This window comes from Salmo trutta, chromosome 14 (assembly GCF_901001165.1).
Source record: "Salmo trutta chromosome 14, fSalTru1.1, whole genome shotgun sequence".
Classification (NCBI taxonomy): Eukaryota; Metazoa; Chordata; class Actinopteri; order Salmoniformes; family Salmonidae; genus Salmo; species Salmo trutta.
Window position 1 is genome coordinate 53,875,214 of NC_042970.1, and position 15,914 is coordinate 53,891,127.

The 15,914-nt window shown below is 41.7% G+C and overlaps 1 protein-coding gene across 2 annotated transcripts in view; it reads right to left on the minus strand.

Annotated features, from left to right (window-relative positions):
• Positions 1-4,785, minus strand: part of LOC115208377 (solute carrier family 12 member 5) — a 314,051-nt gene extending 309,266 nt beyond the window's left edge. The window contains exon 1 of one of the 2 annotated variants that reach the window (XM_029776395.1): positions 4,276-4,785. In XM_029776395.1, coding sequence (XP_029632255.1) covers positions 4,276-4,426 — 151 coding nt within the window. In that variant the 5' untranslated portion in view covers positions 4,427-4,785. The remainder of the gene's footprint in view (positions 1-4,275) is intronic. The other variant, XM_029776396.1, reaches the window with a different exon arrangement.
• Between the last annotated feature and the right edge of the window lie 11,129 nt (positions 4,786-15,914).

A 15,914-nucleotide genomic window follows, 5' to 3' on the forward strand; every position in this document is an offset into this window, starting at 1 on the left:
AACGCGTTTCCACAGCTCCAGAGTCCAATGGCGGCGAGCTTTACACCACTCCGGCCGACGCTTGGCATTGCGCATGGTGATCTTAGGCTTGTGTGCGCCTGCTCGGCCATGGAAACCCATCTCATGAAGCTCCCGACAAACGGTTCTTGTGCTGACATTGCTTCCAAAGGCAGTTTGTAACTTTGTAGTGAGTGTTGCAACAGAGGACAGACAATTTTTACGCGCTACGCTGTCCCATTCTGTGAACCTGTGTGGCCTACCACTTTGCAGCTCAGCCGTTGCTGCTCCTAGACGTTTCTATTTGACAAACTAACTTGTTGGAAAGGTTGCATCATGTGACGGTGCCACGTTGAAAGTCACTGTGCTCTTCAGTCAGGCTATTCTACTGCCACTATGGAGATTGCATGGTTGTGTGCTCGATTTTATACACCTGTTAGCAACCCGTGTGGCTGAAGTAGCCGAATCCACTAATTTGAAGGGGCATTCACATACTTTTGTGTATATAGTGTAGCTTGATAGCAAACGTCCTCGCTACGTGATTTATCATAGTAGGAGGCAGCAGCAATCTAAATCATTAGTCCCAAAACATGCAAAGAAAAGTGGTTGGATGAAATTATGAAGCGACTGGACGGAGAAATACAGCTTCACTTTATCCAATCAGAGAAGCAGGATCATCTGTCGCAGCCGGCGGGGAGACCCATGGGAGCGGCGCACAATTGTCTCAGCGTCGTCCAGGTTAGGGGAGAGTTTGGCCGGCAGGGATGTCCTTGTCCGATCTCGCACTAGTGACTCGGGCGCATTGATGCGGCTGGCTTCCAGGTTAAGTGAGCATTGTGTCAAGAAGCAGTGAGGCTTGGTTGGGTTGTGTTTCAGAGGATGCACGGCTCTCGACCTTCGCCTCTCCCCACCCGAAAATAACTTTTTTTCCGATCATGGATAATTACAAAACATACTTGGATCATAATCGTATCCAGAAAATGACCCATATATGTTACGATACTCGTTTTGTCCGATTACTCGTGACACCCCTACTGTGAACCCGCCGCGCTTCATGAGGACTAAGCGAGTGCAGGCGTTGGGCAAGAGAGAGATTGCAACATAAATACTGCTGTGTGTATCAAATTGAAAAATGAGAAGTATTGAGAAGGTATTTTGCATACTAAATTTACATAGTAGGGGATATTTTGCCTTCCGAAAGTATGCATACTCCTTGACTTATTCCATATTTTGTTGTGTTACAGCCTGAATTGAAAATTGATTAAATACACTACCGTTCAAAAGTTTGGGGTCACTTAGAAATGTCCTTGTTTTTGAAAGAAAAGCTAAATTTTTTGTCCATTAAAATAACATCAAATTGATCACAAATATAGTGTAGACATTGTTAATGTTGTAAATTACTATTGTAGCTGGAAACGGCAGATTTTTTTATGGAATATCTACATTGGCGTACATAGGCCCATTATCAGCAACAATCACTCCTGTGTTCTAATGGCATGTTGTATTAGTTAATCCAAGTTTATCATTTTAAAAGGCTAATTGATCATTAGAAAACCCTGTTAGCACAGCTGAAAACTGTTGTCTTGATTATGAAGCAATAAACTGGCCTTCTTTAGACTAGTTCAGTATCTGGAGCATCAGCATTTGTGGGTTCGATTACAGGCTCAAAATGGCCAGAAACAAAGAACTTTCTTATGAAACTCATCAGTCTATTCTTGTTCTGAGAAAGTAAAGCTATTCCATGCGAAATATTGCCAAGAAACTGAAGATCTCGTACCACTGTGTGTACTTCTCCCTTCACAGAACAGAGAAAACTGGCTCTAACCATAATAGAAAGAGGAGTGGGAGGCCCCAGTGCACAACTGAGCAAGAGGACAAGTACATTAGAATGTCTAGTTTGAGAAACAGACACCTCACAAGTCCTCAACTGGCAGCTTCATTAAATAGTACCCACAAAACACCAGTCTCAACGTCAACAGTGAAGAGGCGACTTCGGGATGCTGGCCTTCTAGGCAGTTGTCGCAGTGACATCATAAACATTCTATTGAAATAATTACTTCCATAGTGTAGTCTTTTGTTTAGACATGTAGCTAGCTAAACAATGAACCATAATCCCAACTCATAATGTTACTACCCTGCATGAATCGGCAGGTAGCTAACCAACCAGGTTCAATGTTAGCTAGTTAACATTAGGCTATAACTAGCAAGGCAAATGGCTTTGAGATACAAATAATATTACTACACAGATCATACACGTAAAATTAGCTAGCTAGCCAGCCAGCTAACATTAGCTAGCTAGCTAGCTAACGGTACACTTTAACTGAAATGAAAATGACTTCCTGACAAAATTAGAAACGTGTAATATCTGAAAATGTAGCTAGCTAGACTATCTTACCCCTCTCTGTCACAGATGCCATGGTTGCCCTTAGTTTGAAGATGTAATCCGGAGACAGGTGTTTTATAACAGTCTTGTGTGTTCCATTTTTGACTCTTTCTGAATATTTGCAATCAAATATTTGCAATCAAACACATTTTCTCCTTCCTCTTAGCTATCATACTCTAATGCTCTTTCAAAACTCGGTCCTCCGGAAAGTGAAGAGCAACACTTATGCAGTTCTACTACGTGATATCTTTCAAAAAAACAATGTTAGAAAGGATTACCTACACATACTGACCATCTCATGTTATAGACAGAAGCATTCTACATGGCAAACCAATCTGAACTCATCTCTCAGCATGTCCAGCCCACTCATTATCTCAGCCAATCATGGCTAGCAGGAAGGTTGCTGCCTTTTTTTCCGTGGCTAAACCAACTAGGCTGGTAATTTAACAATTTTATTCATATTTTGTTATTAAGGCACATGAAAGTTTACATGTTCCAGAAGGCATTTGCCAAAAAACGCATTTTGATTTTTTTTTAAAGATTATGTTCAAATGGCACTCCTGTGAAGTAGTGACGTGCGACATATGCCTAGTTTCCTGAAACAAGTCACAAATGGGAGCATGATTCAATAAAATTGTAATTTTTATGCAGTAAGCAGACCTATATTTGTTTGTCTACTGCCTGCATACAGGAGGGTTTTATTATTAAATCTGGAAGAATAAATCGGTAGGGGACATTCTACCTACCACTTGTAGAGTACTCTAAACCATTCTAAACCATGTTAAGATTCATTAAGTACAGGAAAAAGGTATGTTATGCCACGCACACACACACACTGCATTCATACTGCAATGCGGATCTGATTGAATTCACCCTCGGGAAGTAATGAATGAGCAATCAAAATCGAATTTGAAGAAGTGCAATCTATGTGTATCTTTAGTGTTTACCCTGAACCAGTCTTTAAAGTATGCATGACAACTATTGATCTGTTTGGAAAGAATTTATATGAACTGAACTGTACAGGACCTGAAAACAACTGTAATCTATAGCATGTTGCCTCTGGTAAGGGTGAACTGCTAGAATCCTTACTGGACAATGTTCTAAATTATGTTGTAAAATTGACTACCATCAACAGATATTTGAAAACTAAGGGTTTACTCATTTCAAATTTGAGGGAATGGGTTTGTATGGTAATGGCAGGGGATAATTGCAATGCTTGGAAGTACCATCCACCTGTCATGCACCCAGACAATCTCAATAAGATTAACGCACACTCATGGAGTCTCAGCAAGTAACATACCATCCACCTGTCATGCACCCAGACAACCTCAATAAGATTAACGCACACTCATGGAGTCTCAGCAAGTAACATACCATCCACCTGTCATGCACCCAGACAATCTCAATAAGATTAACGCACACTCATGGAGTCTCAGCAAGTGACATACCAAGCTTGTCTAGCTGCATGGTTTAGCTGCTGTGACTCAACATTCTAAGACACCATAGCTTCAAACCAAAAGCACAATATTGCAACTAATCATTAATGTGCAACAAACAGTTCCATAATAATGCATGTAAATTATGTTATTGGGGAAGTTATTTGCTATAAAAAAACATTTGTCTGTTTTCTCTGTCATTTCAATTAACTTAAAAACAAAAATATGTATATAGAAAATGCCATTAGGTTGACATTTTGCGCAATGCACCTGTGGCTTTATACCCTATTGAAATAATGGATGCAAATAGGACATTGTTGACCGTGTGCCCCTGCGGGCATTTCAAATTCAAGTCACACACAGACATCTGTTCACAGACACTATGGTGGCACCCAGCAAGCCACCAAGCATCCAGGCGTTATCATGTAGCATACAATACAGTAGCAGCGCGCATCCTACCTTCCACGACCACCACCTCCGTATTGAAAGACACCTCTTTATTTGAATAGCTCGGCGTGGGTTCATCTCCCTCGAACAGTTGGTTCACCTCGCCCTGGATGTCTGACATGTCGCTCTTGGAAAAGGCTGTCACTGTAAACCTCTGGCTCATGGTGTCGCCGGCAGTACCTCACAACGTTGAGACAAGCGGCGGTTCTCCTGCCTTGGCGGCGACAAGGTGGAGGAATTCACCAAGGATGCAGATGCAGACAGACACCCCTATCAGCTATTAAGAGGACTGTTCACCGACTCAAGTGATTGTCCTTGGTATTATTGACCAGCAACAACAAGTTTCCCTCTGTCTTGTGTTTGGAAACTGCGGCGTTTTGTTCGTTGATATGAGATATTGAATGATGAGAAAGCTATCACGTCAACCGGTGTCTGGAAACGGTTACGCATATGGATCCTAGAGGCGGTGGATCATCAGCAAAGATGTAGGATAGACAGTAGCCCGACAGATGGCGATATTGAGTTGTTCCAAAGGCATCCTTTGCAGCCGGCAATACACTCGCCCTCTGAGCACCGGGCCAAACCAAAACCATAATTGAAGGCGGGGGGATCCAATCATACAATTAGGCTAGAGTAGTACTACATAGTGTAAAGCCACATAAAGCCAGTAGCTACGGTGGGAAAATAATTTCCAATCCATCAAATTCATCATGATATATTATTCAGGAAGTCAAATTGGCCCCTCTAAATGGAAATTATGTGCCGGAACTGGTCCACGGAGGCCTTGGATTGTGAAGGGGAAAAACAATTGCGCAAGAATTGTAAGGAGAACTGAGCAATAGCTCCTCTCTCTCTCTCTCTCTTCTTAACAAACCCATAATTCTGTGAGATAACTTGTAACAAATAAAGAAGAACAGGGACATGTAACATGGTAAATTCATAAGCACAAATAAGAATTGTTTTAAGAAATAACACTCACACTCAAGATGCACAGATTGTCACTTCACAATAACTTTCTCCATTTGAAAAATATCCTTTTCTATACAGGTGATAATTGATAATTGTTATATTGGGCTCATTCTTGAGAGTTCAAAGACAACTTTGGTAGTATTAGAAACTTAGAAACAACTGGTTTCTAGTAGGCTACATAATTAGAGAAGGGCTGTTTCTCTGAACCTCAGGCAAACAAGCAAGCCTGTTTCTCTCCCATCAGAGGCTGAGCAACCTATCCTCCTTATTTATGTTTAGAAAACACATGTGAAGGCCACAATTGTGGTGTTAAAACACATCATGTTTATGCAACCTAATAAATCACACTAAGAATACTTCCACAACCACCGTTATATTTTGCTTCAATTGATAAAATCTACAAAATAAATTGTCCCACCCTAGTCTTTATTGATAGAGATGCATGTGACATTGCACAGCAGTAAACTTGTTTATTTCTCCTTTATACATTTTTTGTTATTGATTTCAATATGGAAAGGAAACCAGGTACTGGTGTTTGTTTGTTTCTTGATGAGTAAAAGGTATATTTTTGTGTTACAATAGTACCAGTTCATTCAATTGGGGGAGGTGAGGAGGGAGGTGGACATAGGATGTTCCCCGGTGATGAAAAGGGGCCCTGACTGAAAGAGTTTGGGAATTACTGATCTAGAAAATGATTAGCAAAAATACAGATGGGCAACCCCATGCTTCAGCCTATTTATTTATAGCCACTATGCTACATCAGTTGGGCTACAGGTGATAATGCTTATTACTAAATAACACACCAGCCTGATAATATGGACCGATATATTGTTAGGCTCATTTCTGAAAGGGAAAATTATATTTGAATGCTGTCACCATCATTTTATTTGAATTAATTTTGGAGTAGGAAATTCACCAGGGCTGCTTTCAGTACAAAAAAAACAATGTACAATTAAACGAAAATGCTGCTTTCCTGAACGACCCGTTGAAAAACAGGGAAGGGCTCGGTTGTGGGTTCGAAATGCACCGCTGCACTTCAAATACCTCACCCATTGCCTCAAGCCACACCCCACCAAACGGGGAAAATGTATTGTTTCTTATCGATGGCGGTTACGATATTGTTTAGGACCTTGAGCGTGGCTGAGGTACAGCCATGACCAGCTCTGAAACCAGATTGCATAGCGGAGAAGGTGCGTTGGGATTCGAAATGGTTGGTAATCTGTTTGTTGACTTGGCTTTCGAAGACCTTAGAAAGGCAGGGTAGGATAGATATAGGTCTGTAGCTGTTTGGGTCAAGAGTGTCCCCTCCTTTGAAGAAGGGGATGACAGCAGCTGCTTTCCAATCTTTTGGAATCTCAGACTACACGAAAGAGAGGTTGAACAGGCTAGTAATAGGGGTTGCAACAATTTGGGCAGATCATTTTAGAAAGAAAGGGTCCAGATTGTCTAGCCCGGCTGATTTGTAGGGGTCCAGATTTTGCAGCTCTTTCAAAACATCTGCTATCTGGATTTGGGAGAAGGAGAAATGGGGAAGGCTTGGGCGAGTAGCTGTGGGGGGTGCAGTGCTGTTGACCGCGGTAAGGGTAGCCAGGTGGAAAGCATGGCCAGTCGTAGAAAAATGCTTATTGAAATTCTCAATTATAGTGGATTTATCGGAGGTGACAGAGTTTCCTATCCTCAGTGCAGTGGGCAGCTGGGAGGAGGTGTTCTTATTCTCCATTGACTTTACAGTGTCCCAGAACTTTTTTGAGTTTGTGTTGCAGGAAGCAAATTTCTGCTTGAAAAAGCTAGCCTTTGCTTTTCTAACTGCCTGTGTATATTGGTTTCTAACTTCCCTGAAAAGTTGCATATCACGGGGGCTGTTCGATGTTAATGCAGAACGCCACAGGATGTTTTTGTGTTGGTTAAGGGCAGTCAGGTCAGGAGAGAACCAAGGGCTATATCTGTTCCTGGTTAAAAATTTCTTGAATGGGGCATGCTTATTTAAGATGGTGAGGAAGGCATTTTTTTTAAATAACCAGGCATCCTCTACTGACGGGATGAGGTCAATATCCTTCCATGATACGGTTCCCAGGTCGATTAGAAAGGCTTGCTCGCTGAAATGTTTCAGGGGGCGTTTGACAGTGATGAGTGGAGGTCTTTTGACCGCTGGCCCATTATGGATGCAAGCAATGAGGCAGTGATCGATGAGAACTTGGTTGAAAACAGCAGAGGTGTATATGGAGGGCAAGTTGGTTAGGATGATATCTATGAGGGTGCCCGTGTTTACGGCTTTGGGGTGGTACCTGGTAGGTTCATTGACAATTTGTGTGAAATTGAGGGCATCAAGCTTAGATTGTAGGATGGCTGGGGTGTTAAGCATGTCCCAGTTTAGGTCACCTAGCAGCACGAGCTCTGAAGATAGATGGGGGGCAATCAGTTCACATATGGTGTCCAGAGCACAGCTGGGGGCAGAGGGTGGTCTATAGCAGGCGGCAACGGTGAGAGACTTGTTTTTAGAGAGATGGATTTTTAAAAGTAGAAGTTCAAATTGTTTGGGTACAGACCTGGATAGTAGGACAAAACTCTGCAGGCTATCTCTGCAGTAGATTGCAACACCGCCCCCTTTGGCTGTTCTATCTTGTCTGAAAATGTTGTGGTTAGGGATGAAGATTTCAGAGTTTTTGGTGGACTTCCTAAGCCAGGATTCAGACACGGGTTGGCAGAGTGTGCTAAAGCAGTGAATAAAACAAACTTAGGGAGAAGGCTTCTAATGTTAACATGCATGAAACCAAGGCTATTACGGTTACAGAAGTCATCAAAAGAGAGCCCCCTGGGAATAGGAGTGGAGCTAGGCACTGCAGGGCCTCAATTCACCTCTACATCACCAGAGGAGCAGAGGAGGATGAGGATAAGGGTACGGCTAAAAGCTATGAGAAATGGTCGTCTATGACGTCCAGAATAGAGAGTAAAAGGAGCAGATTTGTGGGGGCGATAAAATAGCTTCAAGGTATAATGTACAGACAAAGGTATGGTAGGATGTGATTACAGTGGAGGTAAACCTAGGCATTGAGTGATGATGAGAGAGATATTGTCTCTAGAAACATCATTGAAACCAGAAGATGTCATAGCATGTGTGGGTGGTGGAACTGAAAGGTTGGATAAGGTATAATGAGCAGGGCTAGAGGCTCTACAGTGAAATAAGGATGGGATTAAGCTTCTTCTATGGACATTGTTGAAGTGAAGAATGTTCCGTGAGTAATGAAACTCAATATAATGATGTAAATCGTCTGTTTTTTCCGCCAGTAGAAGACTGCTTATGCTAAGCACTGCTAACAGTCACAGTGTTTGGGAGCTGCCAAGTAGCATGCCTATTAGAGACACTGCCCTCTGGTGGTTAAAGTAAGAACTGTCATTGAACCCATTGACACTACGTGTATTAGAACAGCGCTCACATAAATAGCCCTCGCCACTGGGTGAGAGAAGTTATCATTGTTTTTAGGCAGAATAATGTGAGGTGTTATGTGTTGATGGAGGTGTGTCTTGATCCGATTAGCTCTGGAAATGCCACCTCATCAAATTTCCGCTCTAGGTGGCTGCCTAATGAGAGGGCCAGCCGTGGTGCCTAACCATTTAATTCTATTTAGAATCCCTATTAATTCATTAGCATCTCTGTGGGCCTAGTTATAAATATTTGACATTTAACTTTTAAAATATTTTACCTTTTATTGTGGCAGTAACACAACCAGTCCTGATGTTTTCATCTGATTGTCAAACAATCACTTCAAAGGGCTCCTTTACTAGGCTACCCATGCAAATTCATCAACTCGCAACATATTTCTAGCCTCTAAACAGTGGTGAATGGAAAGAGACATCTGTTACACAAACACCAAAAAGTGTAGTGACATTTGGCGATTGTCATTATGAAAGAATTATTGCCTCCATTGATGTTCGTCGCCTCGACCACTCATCTCTGCCTTGCCAAAATGTCAGTGTTCTTGTTGAACCACATTGCATTTTGCAGTGTTGGTTATAGGCCTACCACCCGTTTATGGTCATGATAAATAATTCTATATTAGCCTACAGTTTTCTCGGCATTTTGTTATCATTATTGTGATAGATTCAAGTTTTACTGGTACGGCGAACTCCCACTATTTATTTTGCCAGGACGCCATACCGGACTGTACCGCCTTACTTTCACCACTGGCTATAGCCTAATGTTAGTTAGCTAGCTAACGTTGAACATAGTTGGTTGGCTTAAGCTTCCTGCAGATTCATACTACAGCATTTCATGCATGGTGGCTAGCTATGACAATAATTTTGTATTGCTAGTAGCATGAGTTGGGATTATGGTTAACTGTTTAGCTAGCTAGCTAGCTACTGTTTAGCTAGCTAGCTAACAACATGTCTAAACAAAAGACTCCACTTCACCAGATCATTACATGACCCATCAAGTTAGCCAGGTGTGTCTGGGGTGATTAGGGCCATTTATTGTATTTCATGAACATGGGTACATGTCTAGACAATAGTGACCCAACCACTTAGCTTGCTGTGGCTGAGGGGTGGTTATAGCATTTCTTTCACATTTACCTATCAATTTAGACAAGTGTGTCTGGGTAAGCATCATCTAATAATTATGAAGTATTTATACAATATTTGTATATTTTATCTGGACACTTTCTATTTTCCATATTGTTACTATTGTCGTGCTTACACAGGGAAACTCTAAGTCAATCTTAAATTAATCATTGTTTATATCAGCGTGCTGGAGAGGTTACAACTAACTCAGTGCACCAAGTGCACATGCCGATCAGGAGTTCCAAATGGGCAGTCCCGTTTGTTCCCATATATATTGGTTACAGACACGTTACATAGGCATAGTTCATAGGGTTGGTTCCGGCATGTGTCTGGCACCGTCTCCTATCTTAACTTAAAGAACATATTCTGGCCGTTCTGCCAGATGGTCATGACGGCCCCCACTCATATCTTTACCAGGCACAGGCAGAAACCAACGATTGTTCATGACACCAAAGACAAGATGATTATTTTCAAGACTGTTTCTTCACAAAGTAAAATGTGTCACTTGTGTGGTAATGATAATTACATTCTAAAGGAAGCATTAGATTTGAACTTCCATATCATATTTCTATTAAAGTAAGGGAAATCAACACAAAACCAGACACATCATTTCAAGGCCTTCATTCTGGATTATACAATCTAATTAGTATGGTAATACTATCATCATAATAAAGTTTATACTTCTATTAATGTAAGTAAATTGATCAAAAATACACACACATTCACAGCATGTTAAATGACACAATTTAGATAAATTAAGAAATAAACATACGCTGCAGCCCATTTGGCAACTTGGGATCCCTAACTTCCAAGCAGGGATTCCAACCAAGTTGCAGGCATCCACTCTGGTTGTGGGGAATTATTCTTAGCAACAGTGGCAATGTATTCGGTGAGATCAGTCATATTAGAAGAGTGATCTGGGACAAAAGTACAACATTCATCGCCAATGATTGCACAAGTGTCCCCTTGACCTGCCAAAAGATAGTCAAGAGCCTCTCTGTTTTGCAGAACCATTTTACGCAATTCTTTTATCATTGCCAATTTTCTCTCAGTCTCTAGAGATCTCCCGAATTTGGTCTAGGGCACATGCATATTGACTTTCACAGGGAAGAGAGAGAACACATGTTATGACAGTTTCACACCAACCTTGATAAGAATGAGATAGGGGCAAGGTTAGCCCAAGCTACAATCTAATGGCTCTCCTCACATTTTGGGGGCATAGCTCTGTCTCTAGAAGCCTTGCCTTTCCAAATCATAATTATAACTGTTGATAAATGATCCAAACCAAATTTAGAATGACAGTCCTTAGTGCTTCACGTTGGTTCACTTAAATGTAACAGTCTTGGTTGTTCCAAACTTCTTCCATTTAAGAATGATGGAGGCCACTGTGTTCTTGGGGACTTTCAATGCTGCAGACATTTTTTGGTACCTTTCCCCAGATCTGTGCCTCGACACAATCCCATGTCTGAGATCTACGGACAATTCCTTCGACCTCATGGCTTGGTTTTTACTCTGACATGCACTGTCAACTGTGGGACCTTATATAGACAGGTGTGTGCCTTTCCAAATCATCAATTGAATTGACCACAAATCATCAATCAATTGAATTGACCACAGGTGGACTTCAATCAAGTTGTGGAAAATATGAAGGATGATCAGTGGAAACAGGATGCACCTGTTTTCTTCAAATTAATTCCATATTCACGAATTATTACCGACACATCGACTGTCTAAATCGACAAAATTCTACTCTTGACAACTGATACACGCCTTTTTGACATGGGTATAAGGCCCTCTCCCGTCCTCCTTTCAGCAAATCTGACCATGACTCCATCTTGCTTCTCCCTACCTACAAACAAAGTCTCAAGAGGGATATTCCGGTGGTCAGGTCTGTACAGCGTTGGTCTGACTAATCAGAATTTACGCTTCGAGACTGTTTTGACCACATAGACTGGAATATGTTCCGGGTCGCCTCTGCAGATAACATCAATGAATACGCCGACTCAGTCACCGGATTGAACAAATAATATATAAATGACATGATATCAATATTGTCTTTCAAAACATACCCGAATCAGAAACTGTAGATTGATAGCAGCCTTGTAGGGAAACTGAAAAGGTTTGGTTAAACAGTACAAATATGACCTACGCAGATCAATCAAGATGGCGAAATACAAGTATAGGGACAAAGTGGAGCAGAAATTCAGTCAGACACAAGGTGTATGTGTCAGGGATTCCTAACAATCAGGGATAATAAAAAGATAGCTAACACCACCCTGCCGGATGAGCGAAACACCTTTTTTTTCACGATTCGAGTACAATGACTCTAAGCTGCCGAGGAGAGCCCCTGATGACAATGTGTGCTATATGCTCACGGTCTCCACTGAGGACATATGTCAGTCATTAAAACGTGTTAACCCTCACAAGGCTGCAGGTTCCGACGGCGTCCCTAGGCGTTCCCTCAGAACATGTGCAGACCAGCTGGCTGTTGTGTTCTCAGAGATTTTCAATCTCTCTTTATCTCAAGCCGCTATACCCACCTGCTTTAAGATGTCCACTATCATCCCTGTGCCCCAGAAAGGGAAAATAACCAAACTGAATGACTACTGACCACTAGCACTCACTTCCATCATCATGAAGTGCTTTGAGAGGCTAGTCAAAGACCAAACCACCTCCTCCACCCCCAACACACTTAAACATCTCAAATTTTCCTACTGCCCTGACAGATTTACGGATGACGCAATCACTATTGCACTGCACACTGCCCTTACCCACTTGGACAAAAGGAATACATATGAGGATGCTGTTCATCGACTACATCTCAGCCTACAATACCCTAGTGACCTATAAGCTCATTACAAAGCTCACAGCCCTGGGTCTGAACTCCTCCCTGTGCAACTGGGTCCTGGACTTCCTGACGGGCCACCCCAGGAGGTGACTGTAGGCAACTTTACCTTCTCGACACTGGTTCTTAACAAGGGGCCCCACAAGGGTACGTCCTCAGTCCCCTCCTGTATTCCCTGTATACCCACGACTGTGTTGCCTCACACAGTTCAAACTCCATCTTCAAGTTTGCTATTGACACAACAGTGGTAGGCCTGATAACCAACATCGACAAGATGGCCTACAGGGAGGAGGTGGGCACTCTGACGGTGTGGTGCCAGGTAAACAACCTCTCCCTCAATGTCAGCAAAACAACGGAGTCTGATTATGCACTTCTGGAGGAACCAGGCTGGACATGCCCCCATCCTCATCAACACTGTGGAGACAGTCAATAACTTCAAATTCCTCAGCATACACATCACAGAGAAGCTAAAATGGTCAAATCCCATGGACACCGTGGTGAAGAAGGCACGACAGTGACTTTTCAACCTCATGATGCTGAAGAAATATGTCCTGTCCCTGAGGGCCCTCACAGTGTTCTACAGGAGCACCATCGAGAGCATACTGTCGGGCTGCATCACAGCCTGTTATGGCAAATCCACCACCACGGACCACAAGCTGCTTCAGAGGGTGATACGCGCAGATGAACGCACCATTGGGTGCACACTGCCTGTCATCCAGGACACCTACAACATCAGGTGTCGCAGGAAAGCCAAGAAGATCATCAGGGACCCCAGGCAGCCGAGCCATGCCCTGTTCTCCCCGCTTCCATCACACAGACGTGGGTAGTACAGGAGCATCATGGCAAAAACCAGAAGACTGGCCAATAGTTTCTACCCTCAGATCATCAGACTGCTGAATAGCCAACACTAGTCCGCTACTTGCTCTCCACTCCCCCTGCTACTCCCCCTATGGATATTTCCCCCTCAGCGGTCACTTACCTTACCTGCTATTCCCCCTATGGACATTTCCCCCCACCCCCTCAAATGACCTTTACTCTGCCCCCACCCCCAATGACATTCATCACTGTTGCAGTTGTTAATATTTATATTATTGTTTACATTTTTTGTATTATTATTATTGTTTTATTTCACTTGGTCCCCACACCTCCTCAATAGTAATTTAGTCTGACTGCTACTCCCCCTATGGCCATTCCCCCCCACCCCCTCAATAGTCATTACACTGCGTCCACCCCGTGGGACATTTAATTATATAACACTGCTACAGTTGTTATTATGTATATAGTGCTATTTCTATTGTTGTTGTTTTTATTACCATTTTCATTGTTTTATTTAATTTAGTCCTGCATGTTGAAGCTCGAAGCCTAAAATTTTCACTGTACCCTGCAATCACACCTGCAACCCACTCTGAATCTGAATCTGGGGATGTAAATCGAGAGAACAGTCAGAATAAGGATCAATTAAAGAAATCCATCTAAATACACGCCTATTAGTCTCTTTTTCAGCACCAATTGGTAGATAAAAAAAATAAAAAATAAAAATACTATGTTTGTCAAATTCGCAACATATTGTAGGTTTTTTGAAAATTTGCAACATTTAATATGAACTGTAATTCGTAGCATATCATACAAAACGGGTGATGGACATCCACAAATTAATACACACCATACCAAATGTGATATATCATTCTAAATGGTGTGTGTGGATTTACATACAGAATAATATAAAATGCTCTGAGACCAGGTTGGTCATGTTGACATGCTATCAGTTTGCAGAAACATGACTGGTTTCACATTTGTCTCCAGCAATCATAAGGTAAATTATATCTAAAACAATTGTAATTTATATTTACAATCCCCTTATCCAAATGGATTACTAATTTACCTAGCTCTTATTAATAGCACTTATCAATTTATAAATTACAGTGCATGGAGATTGGTGTTATTTAAATCGGAAAGAAATAAAGTATGTTTTTCCACTTGGTCAACCTTATTCATCGTTTCCTCACGCATAAAGATGATGGAACGGCATATTTGTAGACACCTATAGCCATGGGAAGTAGTTTGGGGGTGGAGGAGCTGCGATTTCAAATCAGTGCAACTTTGGGCAATGAATAACAGATAGACATTTCAAATGGTCTATTTGTGGTTATTCTTTTTGCTTAAGTATTTTGAAGTACACTCTAGAGAAAAGGGTTCAAAAAGGGTTCTGCAGCTGTCCCCATAGGAGAAGACTTTTTGTTTCCAAACTCTTTTGGGTTCCATGTAGAATTCTCTGTGGAAAAGGTTCTACATGGAACCCAAAAGGGTTCTACCTGGAACCAAAAGGGGTTCTTCAAAGGGTTTTCCTATGGGGACAGGCAAAGAACCCTTTTTGGTTATAGATAGTACCTTTTTTTCTAAGAGTGTACCATGAAATTAAGTATAATTTAATATAGTCATATTTTTCCACACTGGAAACTTCTCCCTATAGGATCCCAATTGGTTGAAAAACCATTGAATATAATTCATATTATTCTTATCAATAAGACTTTAAAACAGAAGTTGTGTCAGTGTGTCGGAGTCTGGTCTAGTGGTAGTGCTGTCGACTTTTGATCACACATTGCCCCTTGTGGCGTTGGGTTTATATATGTATTCCTCTACCTATCACTCTCCCCTCATTTTACAAGATGTTATATCAGTAAGATACATGCAAATGCATTAGTGTGCTCCCTCAAATACACTAATTGGATAGGTTGACGTTTATTGTCATGAATCTTGCCCTGGAGGCAGAACTGACCGATTTCCACTAGATGGGCCAGCTGTTTAGTCAAAATTGTCTATATCTTAAAAATGTTTGAAAACAAAAATGAGCTTTTTGGTCTTAATTTAAGGTTAAGTTTAGGAATTAGGGTTAGCAGTTTGGTTAAGGTTAGGGTTAAGGTTAGGTTTAAAATGTGATTTTATGACTTTGTGGCCTTGCCAGCTACTGACCACTCTGCAGAGCTGCCTCCAGTACACGAGTCATGAGAATAAATGCCAACCTGCTTCATAATGACGAGACCTGGGTTGAAATAGTATTCTAAATCTTTTAAACTATTTTGCATGTTTGCTCGCGCCTGCCTGGAGTGTCAAATGGGCTTTACTTGCATTTTCGGGACTGTTCCTGTGCATTGTGTGAGGCAAGAGCAATTAATCTAGGCCTACATCTACATCACTTTCAGTTGCATACAGCATACTCTTATTATGCATAGCCTTGTACTTGCAAAGCAACAAATTATATTTGTTTTGAGTTCAGCTCCAC